This window comes from Loxodonta africana, chromosome 25 (genome assembly GCF_030014295.1).
Source record: "Loxodonta africana isolate mLoxAfr1 chromosome 25, mLoxAfr1.hap2, whole genome shotgun sequence".
Lineage (NCBI taxonomy): Eukaryota > Metazoa > Chordata > Mammalia > Proboscidea > Elephantidae > Loxodonta > Loxodonta africana.
This window is the reverse complement of record NC_087366.1, coordinates 51,123,922-51,140,189: the sequence shown is the minus strand read 5'-3', so window position 1 is coordinate 51,140,189 and position 16,268 is coordinate 51,123,922. Positions and strand designations below refer to the sequence as shown.

Below are 16,268 nucleotides of genomic sequence, written 5' to 3'. Positions count from 1 at the left end.
TCCCCACACCCCTCAGCCCCATAACTCAATCCCTCAGGGAGTTTGGAAGTGTCTATGAAGCTTCCAGAAACCCTGGTGGCGTAGTGGTTAAGTGCCACGGCTGCTAACCAAAGGGTCGGCAGTTTGAATCCGCCAGGCGCTCCTTGGAAACTCTGTGGGGCAGTTCTACCCCGTCCTATAGGGTCGCTATGAGTCGGAATTGACTCGACAGCGCTGGGTTTTTTATGAAGCTTCCATGACCTTGCCTTGGTCATGTTGTGCTGGCTTCCTCAGCATTGTGTACTGTCTTACCCTTCACCAAAGTTACCACTTTCCTATTGTCTATTTAGTGTTTTTCCATCCCTCCCCCTCCCCATAACCGAAGATTGTTTCATTTTGTGTGTAAACCTTTTCTTGAGTTTTTCTATAGTAGTGGTCTCGTACAATATTTGTCCTTTTGTGATTGACTTATTTCACTCAGCATAATGCCCTCCAAATTCACCCATGTTGTGAGATGCTTTGCAGATGCGTCATATCATTGCTAGTATTCCATTGTGTGTATGTACCATATTTGTTTATCCATTCATCTGTTTCCATTGTGTGTATGTACCATATTCGTTTAGCCATTCATCTCTTGATGGCGTCTAGGCTGTTTCCATCTTTTTGCTATTGTGAACAATGCTGCAGTGAACGTGGGTGTGCATATGTCTGTGTGATGGCTCTTATTTCTCTAGGATACATCGCTAGGAGTTACTGCACATATTTTTGAGGGGCACAATTTATTTGATCCATAATAGTACGCATCCATTTTCATGTATTTTATATAAGTAGCCATTATCACAGCACAATTTATCCTCTAGGTCATCCTTTTCCTGCTGATCTGCAAGGGCAGCTCTATTTTTTTAATCATTTTTACCATATATTTTCACATATGTGTGAGTTCTGTTCCTGGGCTCCCCTGTGCTATTTTGTTGGTGTGTTTGTATATTACTGTACCTTGCTTATTACTGTGCCAATCCCATAGTGGATTAATTCTGTAGCTTTGAAATAAGTCTTCGTATATGGTAGGGCAAGTTCCCTTTTTTCTTCTTTCTAAGAGTGTCTTGCTTATTCCCAGCCATTTGCTCTTCCATGTAAACTTTAGAATCCTAATTCTATTTGCATTTTGATTGACCTTGCCTAGAATCCATAGATAATTTGAAGGAGAATTAATATTTTATGACATTGAATCTTCCTATCACGATTGTGTTATTTAAGTCTTCTTTAAAGTCACTCGATGCCTTTTATAAATTTTTTCATTAAGACCTTGCATATTTTCTTATTACGGGCTTCATATCCCCAGCCTGTGCTCTAAAGAGACCTTTATTTTAGTTGCTTCTGCTAGTTTTTTTTATGAACACTTTGTGATAGAAGTATTTCAGAATGTACATTTATGTATCCTTCTTAATTGTTGCTTAGGATTAAGATTAAATCAGCACTGGACTTTTTTTGGAGTCTCTGGGTGGTGCAGAGGGTTAACATGCATGGCTGTTAACTAAAAGGTTGAAGGCTTGAGTCTACCCCGAGGTGCCTCAGAATAAATTTTTTTTTTTTCAATCTGTTGTTGTTGTTAGTTGCCATTGATTGATTCTGACACATGCTGACCCCATGTGTGCATAGTAGAGCTGCTCCATAGGGTTTTCTTGGCTGTGACCTATCAGAAACAGATCACCAGGCCTGCCTCCCAAGCCACCTCTGGTTGCGTTCAAACCACCAGCCTTTAGGCCAGTAGTCCAACACTTGACCATTAACACCACCCAGGGACTCCTTCCTGCCAATCTATTTCCAAAAAATCAGCCACTGAAAACCCAATGGAGCCTAGTTCTACTCTGATACACATGGGGTTGCCATGAATCAGATTCGGCATGATGGCAACTGGTACAGACCTTTTTAAGGCTATTGATATGCACTGCAAAGTTTCTCCCCAGAGACGGTCATACTAATTTATATTCTGCTTAGGAATGCCTTTTTGAGTTAATCCTATTTTGTACTGGCTATTTCTCATTTGATAGCTGAAACTTGAAATTAATTAGTTTTAATTTTTACTTATATGATTACTTATGATGTTGAATATTTTTCTTATGCTTATTAGTCATTTGTATTTCTTATTTCTATTAACCATTTGTATTTCTAATTTTATGGCCTTTTGATGTCCTTTTCTAATTTTCTGTTGGAGGTTTTTTTCTTATTGAATTATAAAAACTATTTACAAAATACAGGTCATATATTGAAAATAAAAATCCTAGTGTGTCATTTGTTTTTTCATTTTGTTAATAGTATTCTGATACGAGGAAAATTTTTTTAGTGTAATAAAAATCTCTCACTGTTTTCCTTATAGTTTCTTTCTTTTGTATCATATTAAAAAAAAAAATCCCATACCAAAATAATATATTCAATTCATTTTTTCATAATTTTGTTGTTTTATTTTTAACATTTAAATAATTATATTATATTTATATTTGTGTATATATTGTGAGATGGCTAAATTAATTTTCCCCAAATGTATTAACATATTTTATTGAATAATCTATCCTTTTCTAAGTGATTAAAATATATCTTCATCATGTTCTAACTAATTATCTTATTCCTGTTCTCTGATTACTTATTTCACTTTTGAGGCCATTAAGTAGGGATAACTGAATTGATCATACTCTTAGTTCATGGTACTCATGCTGCAGCAATGGGCTGGAGCATAGCAGCAACTGTGAGGATGACACAGGACCAGGCAGCGTTCCTTCTGTTGTACCTAAGGTTGATACGAGTCAGAACTGACTTGGTGGCACCTAACAACAACGACATCATACTTTGCCCTCTAGTATTGGACATTGATTTGCTCCATTTTTGCCTGTGCTGAACTTTTTGGGGTTCACTTATATCCAGCCCAAGATAAGACAGATATTTTGTTTATTTGGAGATGTTTTGAAGTCAGGGGTGGGCAACCAGATGAAAATTTCTCCTTGGATGTTGGAAATATAGATCTGAATTTCAAAAGGGAGATCAGGGCTAACGTGGATTTGGGAATCACTGTTGCTGCTTCCTCCACTCCCTTCCCCACTGTGTGCTGTAGAGTTTATATTTTCATTTAGACATGACTGTTTCTCTCTTGTAGTTTATAACCTAGAGGAAATAAAACTATTTCCTGGTCCATTCATGTTGGTACAGAAAGCATAACAACTAAAAAAAAAAAAATTCTGTTTATTACAAAAAGATCTTGAAGCCGCAGTTCATATTATAATGATGAGCTTTGGAGTCACAGGCCCATGGTTCCACCTCAGCCCTTCCACTTGCTGGCAGCACAGACTCTGACAAATTAGTATAAGTCTCCTGACTCTCAGTTTCTTTGTATGTACAAGAGAAGTAATGATTTCTGTCTGCCAGGGTTATTATAACGATGAGATGAAGGTAATATGTTTAATACGGTACCTAGGACATGAACAGCACACATTCAATAGTTTTTATAATTATATTTCAAGAATGATTTCATGCAAAATATTTATAAACTCTGATGTTAGAAAGTATTTGAGGCCCAAAGTTCATTCATTTCAGAATTAAATAGGAGTTATTTTTATTTTCCTGAACAAGCTAAGTAGCACATTATATATTGGTTAGGAATTGTCTTTCTGAGCTTTTAAGACTTCCAAATTGCCTTTGTCATCTACTCATGCTCTTCCCCAGCAGCTTAAAGGCCTGCTCCCACCACTGCCATCTAGTTGATTCCAACTCATAGCGCCCTATAGGACAGAGTAGAACTGCCCATAGGGTTTCCAAGGCTGTAATCTTCATGGAAGCAGACTGCCACAGCTTTCTCCCGAAGAGCATCTGGTGGGTTCAAACCACCAACCTTTTGGTTAGCAACTGAGTGCTTAACCACTGTACCACCAGGGATCCTAAAAGCCTGCTACTGGGGCTTATTTTTACTGTTAATTACCTTTATTTGTTAATGATTGAAACTAAAGGCTGGAGTTGTAGTAGGTGATTCAGATGACAGCCCTGAGAAACTAGAAACACATACTGGTAATTATGCCTCAAGCAGGACAGATTATTTATGGGATAGGAAGCATCAGCAGATTGAGAACCCAAGCCTAGACAGAACCTAAGAGCAATTACAGTGTGTAAATAACATATTTGTACCTTAAATACTCCTGTTATTTTTCACTGGGGATACCTACGCTAGTACATGTATGTTAAGGTGAAAAACTGGGACCCATATTAATGGATTTGAAATGTATTCTTGATTTGTAGTTCTTAAACCTGGGCACACAGTAGATTGACCTATTCGGGTTTTAAATGATTGAGATTCATAGGCTCTGCCCCTAACTTTTTAACTCAAAATTTCCAAGGATAGGGCCTAGAAATATGTATTTTAACAAACTCTCCACTGATTATTATGGAGTCACTGTGGCACAAAAAAAAAAAATTCTTTTTTTTGTGGCATCAATTTATTAAGTCTTTTTGGGGGAACTTTTGCCTAATAATGTACCATTTATTCCATATTGATTTATTCATTTTAACGTGGAAGTATCATGTATATGGTAAGACAGTGGTATTCAAGTATACTACAGTTATGATTTATCATTTAAAATTTAGGTCTGTATTACCCTAAATTAAAAATAAATGCCCTGTTAGCCTTATGTTGTCACTGATACCTTATCTGTTACATTAGATTTTGAATAGTATTAAAGTGGAGACAGATTTAAGAAAAATATATGCGCCAGTATTTGAAGTACATCTGCGTTTGAGAATTCCTGCTGAGAGTTACGCTCCAGAAGATTCTGAGGAAAACATTTCTGAATATGATGAGCACCCTAGGAAATCTGTGGTGTATTTTGAAGATGAAATATCAGATGATAGTGAAGAACTGCCTGCAAAAGTCGATAAAACAAAAAAATTTAGTTACAATCTTGAAGGACGTCTCTTAGGTAAGGTGAATAAGACTGTTAAGAATGGAGGGAAATATCTTAACAGTTGGAAACAAGTGAAAGATATTCTTAGTTTGCGCATTATCAATTTATAGGTATACAATTTTAAAAAGTTTTAAGATAATGCTCAAGTGAGCGTAAACCTAATCTCAGGCTATTTGTGGTACATGTAAGTGATAACACCATTATTCATTTTCATTTCAATTCACGTACAATTTCTCACTGAGGGGCCCTGAAGGCCCCCTTCATCAGGATGAATAGCAACTGGGATGCTTGTTAAAAATGTAGACTCTTGGACTCCATCTCAGACCTTCTTAATCAGAATCTTGGGATGGGGTTTACTCCTTGAATACTGCCTTTCTCATGACCTTTCCAGTTTATTCTTATGGTATTTGGAAAGCACTGGCATATATCAATTTTTCATTTTGCTGATATTAATATCAGTTTTTTATTCTCTCTTTCAATGGATTCTAATAGACATGGAAATTGCAACTGAGACTGAGAATAAATGCACATATGAAGAGTAAGTATTAGGCATTTGTGAAATTACAAGTAATTGTATTTTATATGCTAATTACTACAGTCATCTGAAATACGCTTTTATTGTTTTCTCTCAGAATTCCGGAGTTCCCTACAAATCTCTTTATAGTTCCCAACAGATTGGCATTTTCAATAAAAATTCAAAATATGGTGACTAATATTGAAAAGTGTATAAGTAAGTATTTTAAAAGTTTAGTTGGATGCATTGTCTTATATAGGAACGTTTTCATAGATTTAGGCATCTTGATACTTTTGCCGGTGATTATGACAGACAAACACATTTATGGTATATTAAAAAATACTCTGTGGGATCAAACAATGTGCACTTGGAATAATTTGAAGATGAGTGAATTATACAAATAGCCATAGAATGCATAAAATAGGGGAATTAGGAAAATAGCCCAAGGCTTTTATTTTTTCAATAACGTACTACAGAATTTTATGACACGATATAGCAAATTGACTTGATGGCAGCGTGTTTGGTTTGGTTTGATACAGCCAACAAGCGATATCTTTTATGTCAAACAAATACGTTGTTTCTACCCTTAAATAGATTTTTAATATTTTTTCCAGCTGTGTGTTCACAATCTGAAACTACATGGAAATTACTGGCCTGACCAAAAAATTTTGTCGCTTTCCCATGAGCTAAATCTTAAAAAGATCTTAACACTATAGGACCCTTGGCAGCTCCCTCAATGTTGCATCATTCTCCAGTCATATAACCAGAGTTTGCTGAGTTCAAAGGACTCTGTCCAGCCTGAGCTGGTATCCAATGCATTGATTACTTTTTGCAAACCCCAGGAATTCAGTCTATTTTCCTCTGTTTCATGATTACCACCACCAATTAAGTTTCTTCTTTCCCCAAAAGTGGCTGAAATATAATCAGCATGTTCTTAGATATCTCGAATTTATTTGTATTTTTTTATCATTATGACGAAAAAAGCGTAAAAACATAGGCTTGTTTTAAAAATCAAGAAATACCACAGTTTTTGTAATTCTTGGCTTTGTTGTTGTTGTTATTAGGTGTGGTCGAGTCAGTTCCAATTCATAGCGACCCTGTGTACCACAGAACAAAACTCTGTCAGGTCCTGCGCCATCCTTACAATCGTTGTTATGCTTGAGCCCATTGTTGCAGCCACTGTGTCAATCCATCTCATTAAGGGTCTTCCTCTTTTTTTGCTGATCCTGTACTTTACCAAGCATAATGTCCTTCTCCAGGGACTGATTCCCCCTGACAACGTGTCCAAAGTATGTAAGACGCAGTCTTGCCATCCTTGCTTCTAAGGAGCATTCTCGTTTTACTTCTTCCAAGATAGATTTGTTTGTTCTTTTGACAGTCCATGGTATATTCAATATTCTTCGCCAACAACAGAATTCAGTGGCGTCAGTTCTTCTTCAGTGTTTCTTGTTCACTGTCCAGTTTTCACATACATATGATGCAATTGAAAATACAATGGCTTGGGTCAGGCACACCCTAGTCTTCAAGGTGACATCTTTGCTTTTTCAGCGCTTTAAAGAGGTCCTTCACAGCAGATTTGCCAAAGGAATGCATCTTTTGATTTCTTGACTGTTCCTTCCGCGGTTATTGATTGTGGATCCGAGTAAAATGGATTTAGTTTTTTGCTTTCGTCCATTTGAAACAGCTGAGTAAAATCCAGAGGTTTTTGTATCTTATGACACTATAGACTTAAGTTCTTCTTCCGTGACAGTTATAGTCCCTTGTTAGAATGACTCTCCCCTACGCCCCACATTTTTCTCGGTAATCTATAGATTCTTCCATTGTCTTCTAGCTTCCAAATATTACAAATGAGGAGTCTAATGCTACTCTGACTTGTTTCCTTTGAAAATATTTGTAAATAACTTGTCACTTCTGTCTAGTAACTTATCATTTGGAGTTAGAAACGTTACTGCAATAAAGCTAGATATGTATTAATCTTTCTTACAACTCAGTGAGGGTTTTCAATCTGAAGAACTAAGTCTTCTCACTCTTTTCATGTATTCCTTTCTCTCCCACTAGAATTTTTGTTGTTCATCCTTGGATTGCCTGGATCTGAACATCTCATCATTTTCATTTCTTTTTTGTTGTTGATACGAACTGTTTCTACCACTTGAATTTTTAAACATTTTTATATTGAGATTTATAGAAGAGTTACAAAGTATAGTACAGAGTTCCCATATACTTCACATGCTTTCTCTAGCCATAGTGCAATTATTAAAACTAAGAGACTGACGTAAGTACAATACTATTAACAAAACTACATACTTTATTTGGATTTTCCCAGTTGTTTCACTAATGCTCATTTTTTGTTCCAAGATCCAGACCAGAATCCCACATTGCATTTAGTTGTCATATCTCCTAAGTCACCTCCATCTTTCCTTGTCTTTCATTACTTTCAGATTTTTGAAGAGTACTGGTCAGTTACCTTATAGATTGTCTCTTAATTTTGGATTGCCTGATGTTGTCTCATGATGAGTTTGAGGTTTTGCGTTTTGGGGAAGAATACCACAGTGGTCGTATGCTCTTTTCAGTGCATCATATTAGGCAATACATGGTGTTAGTATGTCTTGTTATTGGTGATGTTAACCTTGATCTCTTAGTTAAAGTTGTGTAGTTCAGGTTTCTCCATTATATAGTTACTATATTTTCTAATATATAAAGTGTACTATAAATATATATAAAATTTATAATATCGTAGTTAATAAATATTTGGGAGAAGATACTTTGAGATTATGCAAATACAGGCTCACGTACCCATTCTGGAGCTCTGGCGGCACAGTGGTTGAGAGCTCGAATCAATAGTCTGTTCTTTTTATTACTGAGTTGTATTCTAATGTCTGTATGTACCACACTGGTTTACGCATTCACATCTGGGTTGTTTCCAGTTTGGACAATCATGAATAAAATTGCTGTAAACAATCACATATGAGTACAAATTTTCTTTTTTCTTGGGTAAATATCTAGGGTAGGATTAATGGGTTATGTGGTAGGTATATGTTTAACTTTATAAAAACTACCAAGCTGGGTTGCAAAGTGGTTGTATCATTTTGCATTCCTACCAGCAATATACAGTAAAATTTGTGAAAGCCAGAACCTATGTTAGGCAGAAACCTGTCAGAAAAGGAATACTTGAATATTTTCCACTGAACAGGGGTAGAAAAGTGATGACTTCACTCTGTCAAAGGCAGAAAACCTGGGACACCTGGAAAAACAAAGCCATCCTGTCAAGTTCCAGCTCTCACAGGTTTCCCTCTATGAGAGTTCCAGTTGCTTTGCATCCTCACCAGCACTTACTACTGCCTGATTTTTATAACATTCTAATATGTGTGAAGAGACCCTGGTGGCATAGTGGTTAAGTGCTGCGTCTGCTAACCCAAAGGTCAGCCCTTGAGATCCACCAGGTGCACCTTGGAAACCCTCTGGGGCAGTTCTGCTCTGTCCTGTGGAGTTGCTATGAGTCAGAATCGCCTCAACAGCAATGGTTTGTTTTTTTTTTTTTAAAATATGTGTGAAGGTGTGTAATAAGAGTGGTTTTAATTTGCATTTCATTAATGACTAATGATATTGATCATCTTTTCATATGCTTATTTGCCATCTGTATATCTTCTTTGGTCAAATGTCTCTTTAAAGCTTTTGTCCTTTTTTTTTTAAATTGGAGTATTTGTTTACTTATTGTTGAGTTGTAAGAGATCCTCATATATATTCTGCATACAAATCATTGATCAGAAATAAGACTTGCAAACATTTTCTCTGATTCTGTGGTTTTTCTTTTCATTCACAAAACTAAACTTCTTAATGTCAAAAAAAGTCCATTTTATCTATTATTTATTTTTATCAATTGTGCTTTTTGTATTGTATCTAAAAATCCTTTGCCTAACCCAAGGTCACACAGATTTCCTCCCCTATTTTATTCTACAGGTTGTATAGATTTATGTTTATTTAAGTGTATGATTCATTTGAGTTGATTTTTGTGTAAGGTGTGAAGTGTGGGGTGGGGTTCATTTTTTTGCCTGTGGACATCCAGTTATTCAGCTAGACTGTGAACTCCTTGTCAGTAGAGGCTGCTCCTTCCAATCTTTGTAATCTTACAATGGTACAGTGCTCTCCACGTAGCGGATTCACTTCAAACATTTATTAACTGAAGAACTTATTCTCAGTTTCTGTTTTAATCACGTACCCCCAATCAGTTACGTATGGATTTTTCTTCCATAATTTTAAATCCAAACCTTTACATCTACATATATATTTTTTTGCTTGAAATTTATTTGATAAAATATGTATAACAAAGCATTCACCATTTTAACCATTCTTAAGTGTACAGTTCAGTGACATTAATTACATTTAAAGATCCCTGGTGGCGCTTTAGTTAAGCACTTGGCTACTAACTGAAAGGTCAGCAGTTCGAACCCAGCAGCAGCTCTGTGGGAGAAAGATGAGGCACTCTACTTCCATAAAGATTACAACCTTGGAGGTCCTATGAGGCAGTTCTACTCTGTCCTATAGGGTTGCTGTGAGTTGGAATTCGACTTGATGGCAGTGGGTTTTGTGTGGGTTTACTTGTATTTGCCATGTTGTGTAACCATCACCATTGTTGATTTACAAATGATTTTCATCTCCCTAATCAGAAACTTAGTACTCTAAGTAATGAGTCCCCACTCCTTCTTCCCCGCAGCCCCTGGTAACCACTGATAAGCATTTGTCTCTATGCATTTGCTATTCTAGATATTTCATGTAAGTGAGGTTATATCATATATGCCCTTTAGTGTCCGATTTATTTCACTTAGCATAATGTTTCCAAGAGTCATCCATGTCGTAGCATGTATCAGAACTTCATTTCCCTTTATGTCCATTGTATGAATATACACCCACTCCTCACTTATAGACATGGTTAGGCCAAGAGTTTTATGGTTTTAGTTCTTATATTTAGGTCATTGATCCATTTTGAGTTAAATTTTATACATGGTGTGAGTTAGTGGTCCAGCTTTATTCTTTTGCATGTGGAGATCCAGTTGTCCCAGCATCCCTTATTGGAGAGACTATGCTTTCCCCGTTGGATGGACTTAGCACCCTTGTCCAACATCAGTTGGCCATATATGCATGGGTTTATTTCTGGACTCTCAATTCTGTTCTGTTTACCTATATGTCTGTCTATTTTGATTATTGTAGCTCTACAGTATTTTTGAAATAGGAAAGTATGAGTTCTTTTACTTTGCTCTTTTTAAAGATTGTTTTGGCTATTCAAGGCCAAAATTTAAGGATCAGCTTTTTCATTTCTGCTAAAAATGTTGATGGAATTTTGATAGAGATTGCATTGAATCTATAGATTGCTTTGCACAGTATTGATGTCTTAGCAATGTTCAGTCTTCCAGTCCATGAACAGTGGATATCTTTCCATTTATTTAGGTTTTTCTTAATTTTTTTTGAAACCCCGGTGGTGTAGTGGTTAAGAGCTACAGCTGCTAACCAAAAGGTCAGCACTTGAGATCCACCAGGTACACCTTGGAAACCCTATGGGGCAGTTCTACTCTGTCCTGTAGAGTCACCATGAGTCGGAATTGACTCAACAGCAACAGGTTTGGTTTGGTTTTAATTTCTTTCAGCAGTGTGTATAGTTTTCTGTTTAAAAATCTTTCATCTGCCTTGTTAAATTTATTCCTAGATATTTTATTCTTTTAGATGCTACACACATCTTTAAATTCCATCCATCAGTATAGAGTACTGTCTAGTCGTCATAATAAATCAACCTCGTTTTTCAGTAGTTCTGGATATCATGGATAATTTTGAAGTGTTGTTTGCAGTGAGATGTCTGAAAATACTAACATTTGAATTGTATATTTTAGCCACGATTATTCCTCTTTACCAAGATCCCCGCCTGTCTATCTTTATTGATTTGTCTTCAATTATGGATTTACCTAATAAGACAGAAAGTGTAAGAGAATGTAAGAAGACCAGATGGCCAGATTGTCAGATCCTTTTTGAAACGGACCCTGTCTACCAAAATAAAGTAAGCTTAAAAACAGTTTATCTTAGGGAATCTTTGTTTAAGTAGCAGGAACCCACTGAAATTATCTGTGATGAGATGCGTTCATTGAAAGATTAGAGTGTCGTGATTCATGCCAGTTGGAAAACCATCCCCATCTGTCTTCCCCATGATCTCTCAGCTATGCTCATTTCTGTATGCCTTTTCCAACATCTGCTGTGCAAATGAGCTTTCTCTTTTATGGCTCCTTCATCATATTGGCTTTTCAGTATGTTTATTTGCCATGGCTCCAGCTCTTTCCATTATCATCTACCTGAATAATTTGTTCGAATTCACAAGAAAATCTAATTGATTTAACTTGGATCAGGATTCTACCCATCCGAATTAGCTGTGCCTTGGGAATAGGGTAGGGTCACATGGTATATAAAGTTGCCCTTTCTAGGGCTATGCATGGAGCATATATGCTAAAACAGGACGGCAAACAAAGAAATAAATGGATTGGTATTTCCAGTATATGGGTCAAAATAATATGTTAATTATAAAGTTAAATAGCTTAGTAAACCTTTATGTAAAAGCCAAATATAAAAATGTCATCTAAATTTTCTGAAGTCTTCTGTCTCCAACATACTTAGACATTTAATAGTAGTGCATAGCAAGATGAACTCCACATAAGACAATTATTTTATTTCAACAGAAACTGTTAGCTATTAGAACACACTTTTTTACTTTTAAAATAAAAATTCTGACTGATTTTTTTTTTTATCATTTTTATTTATAGATTGTGAATCTCCTGACTGCTATTGGTAATTCAATGAGCCTAGTTAGTTTGTACAGCTGCAGATTTCTAAAGTACTGCACCATGGTAGAAAAAGCCAAAACCATGAGTATGAAAATGTCATCTATGAGAGGAGAATTGACTTCAGCACAGTTTAAGAAAATACTAGATAAATTCAGAAAATATCTTAGATATATTGTGAATATGACCATTGAGAAGCGCATTGGTATTTTCAAAGTTATGAGTATTGATTATCAGTCAGAATGCTTACCATATGTTGATGACGTCATAAATATGAGCCACACCCTCTTGAGATCTGTAATTCAAGAAAAGAATGCCAGTCTTTTGCAGGCAAGTATTTGGAAATTTTCTATCGCTTAAGAATGTTACAGATTAGTCCATTATAATTTTAAAATATGAACTTAGAAAATATACATGATAAGTATTATCCTCAGAAAATTCCAATATATATTACATTTATTTGCGTCTTGATCAAATGTCACTTCCTCAAAGAAACCTGCTCTGACCACTGTATCAAAAATTGCACCCCATACCATTTCTTCCTCCTTTCCCTGTTTGTCTTTATAACGTGTATCACTACCTGACATTGTCATATGTTCATTTGTTTGTTGATCATCTCCTTCACTAGAATGTAAGCTCCAACAGGTTATGGAGTATATGAGATAAGCCTTTTAGAACCAATATTGACCAATATTGGGGTTTCACTGTGTGTTAGGGCTGACCTCTTTTTGAGAAGGCTTTTGGGTGGGCAGACCACAGTGGTTTGGAACTTCTACACAGATATCAGAGCCAAGAAAGTATGAAAATCTAGGAGCACTCAAAATAACATACCCATTCATTAATTATTTCTACCTATCACCCATGTAATTTTCTAGGACAGATGTAGATCCTAGTAGACCAGCCATGGTCTATATAAGCTCCCTCAGGAATGCCTCAGGTCTGATTACCAATATAAATTTATAATAATAGTTAATATTTGTTCCTTTATTTAATCAGACCACAAATATTCATTAAGCATCTATTATATATACCAAATATTGTACTAGGTCCCTAGGAAGGGTACACTCATTGTTGCATTCATAGTCTAGTCTAGCAGAAAATATATATTCAACAATCAATTCTAATAAAATGTAGCTACTCTTACATGAAAAGTAGGAGGTGCTGTAGTAACATATAGCAGAAGTACCTAACCTAACCCAGGCAGGGTCGTGGACAACTTGCTACATGAAGTTCCAACATCTAAAGGAAGAGTAGGAGTTAGCTGGCCAGTGGAGAGTGGTGTAGAGGCGATGGGAGGAGAAGAGAAAGAACATTCCAGGCGTATTACTTTAACTTAGATTCGGTTTATATGACTATATGTCTGTGTGTGTGTGTGTGTGTGTGTGTGTGTGTGTGTATAACAGTGGCTTCAACAAGATAAAATTAGTTTTCTCAAGTAAAAGTGCAGAGAGAGAGACAACCTAGAGCTGGTGCGATGGCTTCATGAAGTCATCAGGGACATATGCATCTTCTAGCTCACCACTCTGCCAGTCATAGAGTATGATTCTCGTGCACATTGTCCAGGATGGCTGCTGTCTTCAGTCGGGTTCTATAGAGGAGCACAGCCAGTGAAGCATATAGAGAGAGAGAGAGAGAGAGAGAGATTTCTTTGAAGGAAATGGCTCATGCAATTGTGGAGGCTGGCAAGTCCCCAGTCTGTGGGACAGGCAACAGACTGGAGGCTTCTCCTGACTCCCGTCGTTGCAGGAGCTGACGAACCCAAAATCTATAGGTCAGGCAGCAGGCTGCTGGCTCATGGGGTTGCATAGTAGAATAGTCTGTAAAGAGGAATTGGCAGGAGGTGAAGTTAAGGAATTAGGTAAAGGATATTATAAACCGCGTCAGGGACTTCTAAACATCATCCTTAAGACTATGGGGATCATTGCAAGGTTTGGAGCAGGGAAATGTCATGACACAATTTTAATTTTTGTAAGAACCACTTTGGCTGCAGTGTGAAGAATGGATAGAAGTGGCTCAAGATGAGAAGAAAGTTGTTCCTCCAATCTGAAGATAGCTTAAACTAGGGTAGTAACAATTTGGAGTCTGAGAAGCCCACCTGCTCCTCGCTTATCTACATAACTGCCAAATTACATTGTATAACTGCCCAGACACTGAGAGTCCCGGGCCAGCCAAGTGGACACATAACCTTCACCATTACAGCCAGCATTACTCTCACCTCGCACCTCAGTGTTCGTTACTGCCAGGCATTCATCAGTAATGCACAAAATAGTGGGACAGTAGATTTTTTACTATTGTCATAAATGCTGAATGAAGATAAAGAGATGGTCGATAAGTAAGGAGTAAGTGTATATGGATTTGAGATATATTTAGGATGTGGAATTAACAGGATTTGGTGATGGATTGAATGTGAAGAATATGAGAAAGAGAGGAATTAATGATGGTTTCCACTTTTGGTTAGGCAACAGTGATACAATTCATTGGAAGAAGAAGCATAATACTTGTTAAGCCGTGTAATGTTGAAGCAGAGGTAGTCATGTATACATGTCTGGTATCAGGAGAGAAGTCTACCCTGGAAATACAGATTTGAATGATCAGCATACAAAAATTGTCATTGAAATCATCAAAGTGAATGAGAATGCCCTTGTTCACATGTGTGGAGTGTGAAGGAAAGAGAACCTACATCTGCAGTCTGAAGAACGTCAATGTTTTGGGATAGCTGGAGGAAAAGGAACCTGCGAAATAATAGTGAGAAGGATTGAGAAGAAAGCAAGGGAATATTTTGAGGAGGAAACATTTAGCAGTGTTTAATACTGCAAAGAGTTTAAGAAAGAACTAAAAAGTGTCCCTTAGGTGAAATGTTCTGTGTGCTAGATCTGAAACTAAATGGTTTCTATACATTATCTTTAGCCAACAACAATCCTATTAAAACAAAACAAAAAAAAGTTGCTGTCAAGTCGATTCCAACTCTTGGCGACTCCACGTGTTACAGAGTAGAACTGAGCTCCGTAGCGTTTACTCGGTTATAATCTTTTTGTAAGCAGGTTGCCAGGCCTTTCATCTGTGGCACTACTGAGTGGGTTTGAACTGTCATCCTTTTGTTTAGTATCAAGCATAAACTGTTTGTACCACCCAGAGACCTAACAATTCTATAACGTACACAAAATTAGTCTATTACCTTTAGGATTGCATTCCTTAACAACTATCAGAAAACTCAACAAACAATAGTTGATTAAATAAGTTTATTTATCTCATGCTAAAAGGAGTCTGGTGTTGGTAATCCAGGGCTGGTACAATAGCTGTGATGCCATCAGTCAACCAGCCTCCTTCGTTCTTTCTGCTGTGTTCAACTTGACAATAACTCCTGTCCATAGACACTATGCCCACATTCCCAGGCAAGGACAAAGAGAAAGCAGAAGCAGTGTGATAAATTTCTCTTTATTTCTTATTGCCAGAACTGGGTCACATGGTCACCCCCAGCTACAAAGGGATCTAGCTGTGATGGCAAGTTTTGAGCTTCTCATCTTGTATGGTAGAAGGCAAGCAAGAAATGGAATGGGTTGGATTTTGAATCAGCCAACTTATAGTATCTACCTCAGTTTACCCCTTTGGCTAATCATTCCCTTTTTCCTGTGTGTTGAGTTTTAGGGGGCAGTACCACTCTTATCTGACTGAGTACTGAAGCAACTGAAAAATAAGACAACAGATTAAGGCAAAAGGAGGTTAAAAAAAAATTATTACTAATAAAGTGAACCCTGGAGTGTATGGCTTATATTTGTTTGAAATTAATTAACTCTCCCAAAATCAAAGCCCATAATTAGAGAGATGTAACCCACCCAGCACTGAAAAACTATTGAAACACCTTGGTTAGAGTGAGTGCCATTCACTGAACAACAGAAAGCAGAACAGAACACAATACTCACTTTGGACAAGGTTGCTTTTGAGAGGAAGGGCCTGGGCTATGCCTGCCCAGTTTCTCTTTCCATACTCACCAGACACAGAAGTCCCATTTCCTCCCCT

General features: G+C 36.9%; 1 protein-coding gene across 1 annotated transcript in view; it reads left to right on the top strand.

Moving 5' to 3' along the window:
* The window catches only part of DNAH14 (dynein axonemal heavy chain 14), a 362,094-nt gene that overhangs the window by 53,119 nt on the left and 292,707 nt on the right, over positions 1-16,268 (top strand). The window contains exons 12-16 of the mRNA XM_064276952.1: positions 4,682-4,937; positions 5,415-5,460; positions 5,555-5,652; positions 11,316-11,479; positions 12,234-12,581. Of these exons, the coding sequence (XP_064133022.1) occupies positions 4,682-4,937; positions 5,415-5,460; positions 5,555-5,652; positions 11,316-11,479; positions 12,234-12,581 (912 nt within the window). The remainder of the gene's footprint in view (positions 1-4,681; positions 4,938-5,414; positions 5,461-5,554; positions 5,653-11,315; positions 11,480-12,233; positions 12,582-16,268) is intronic.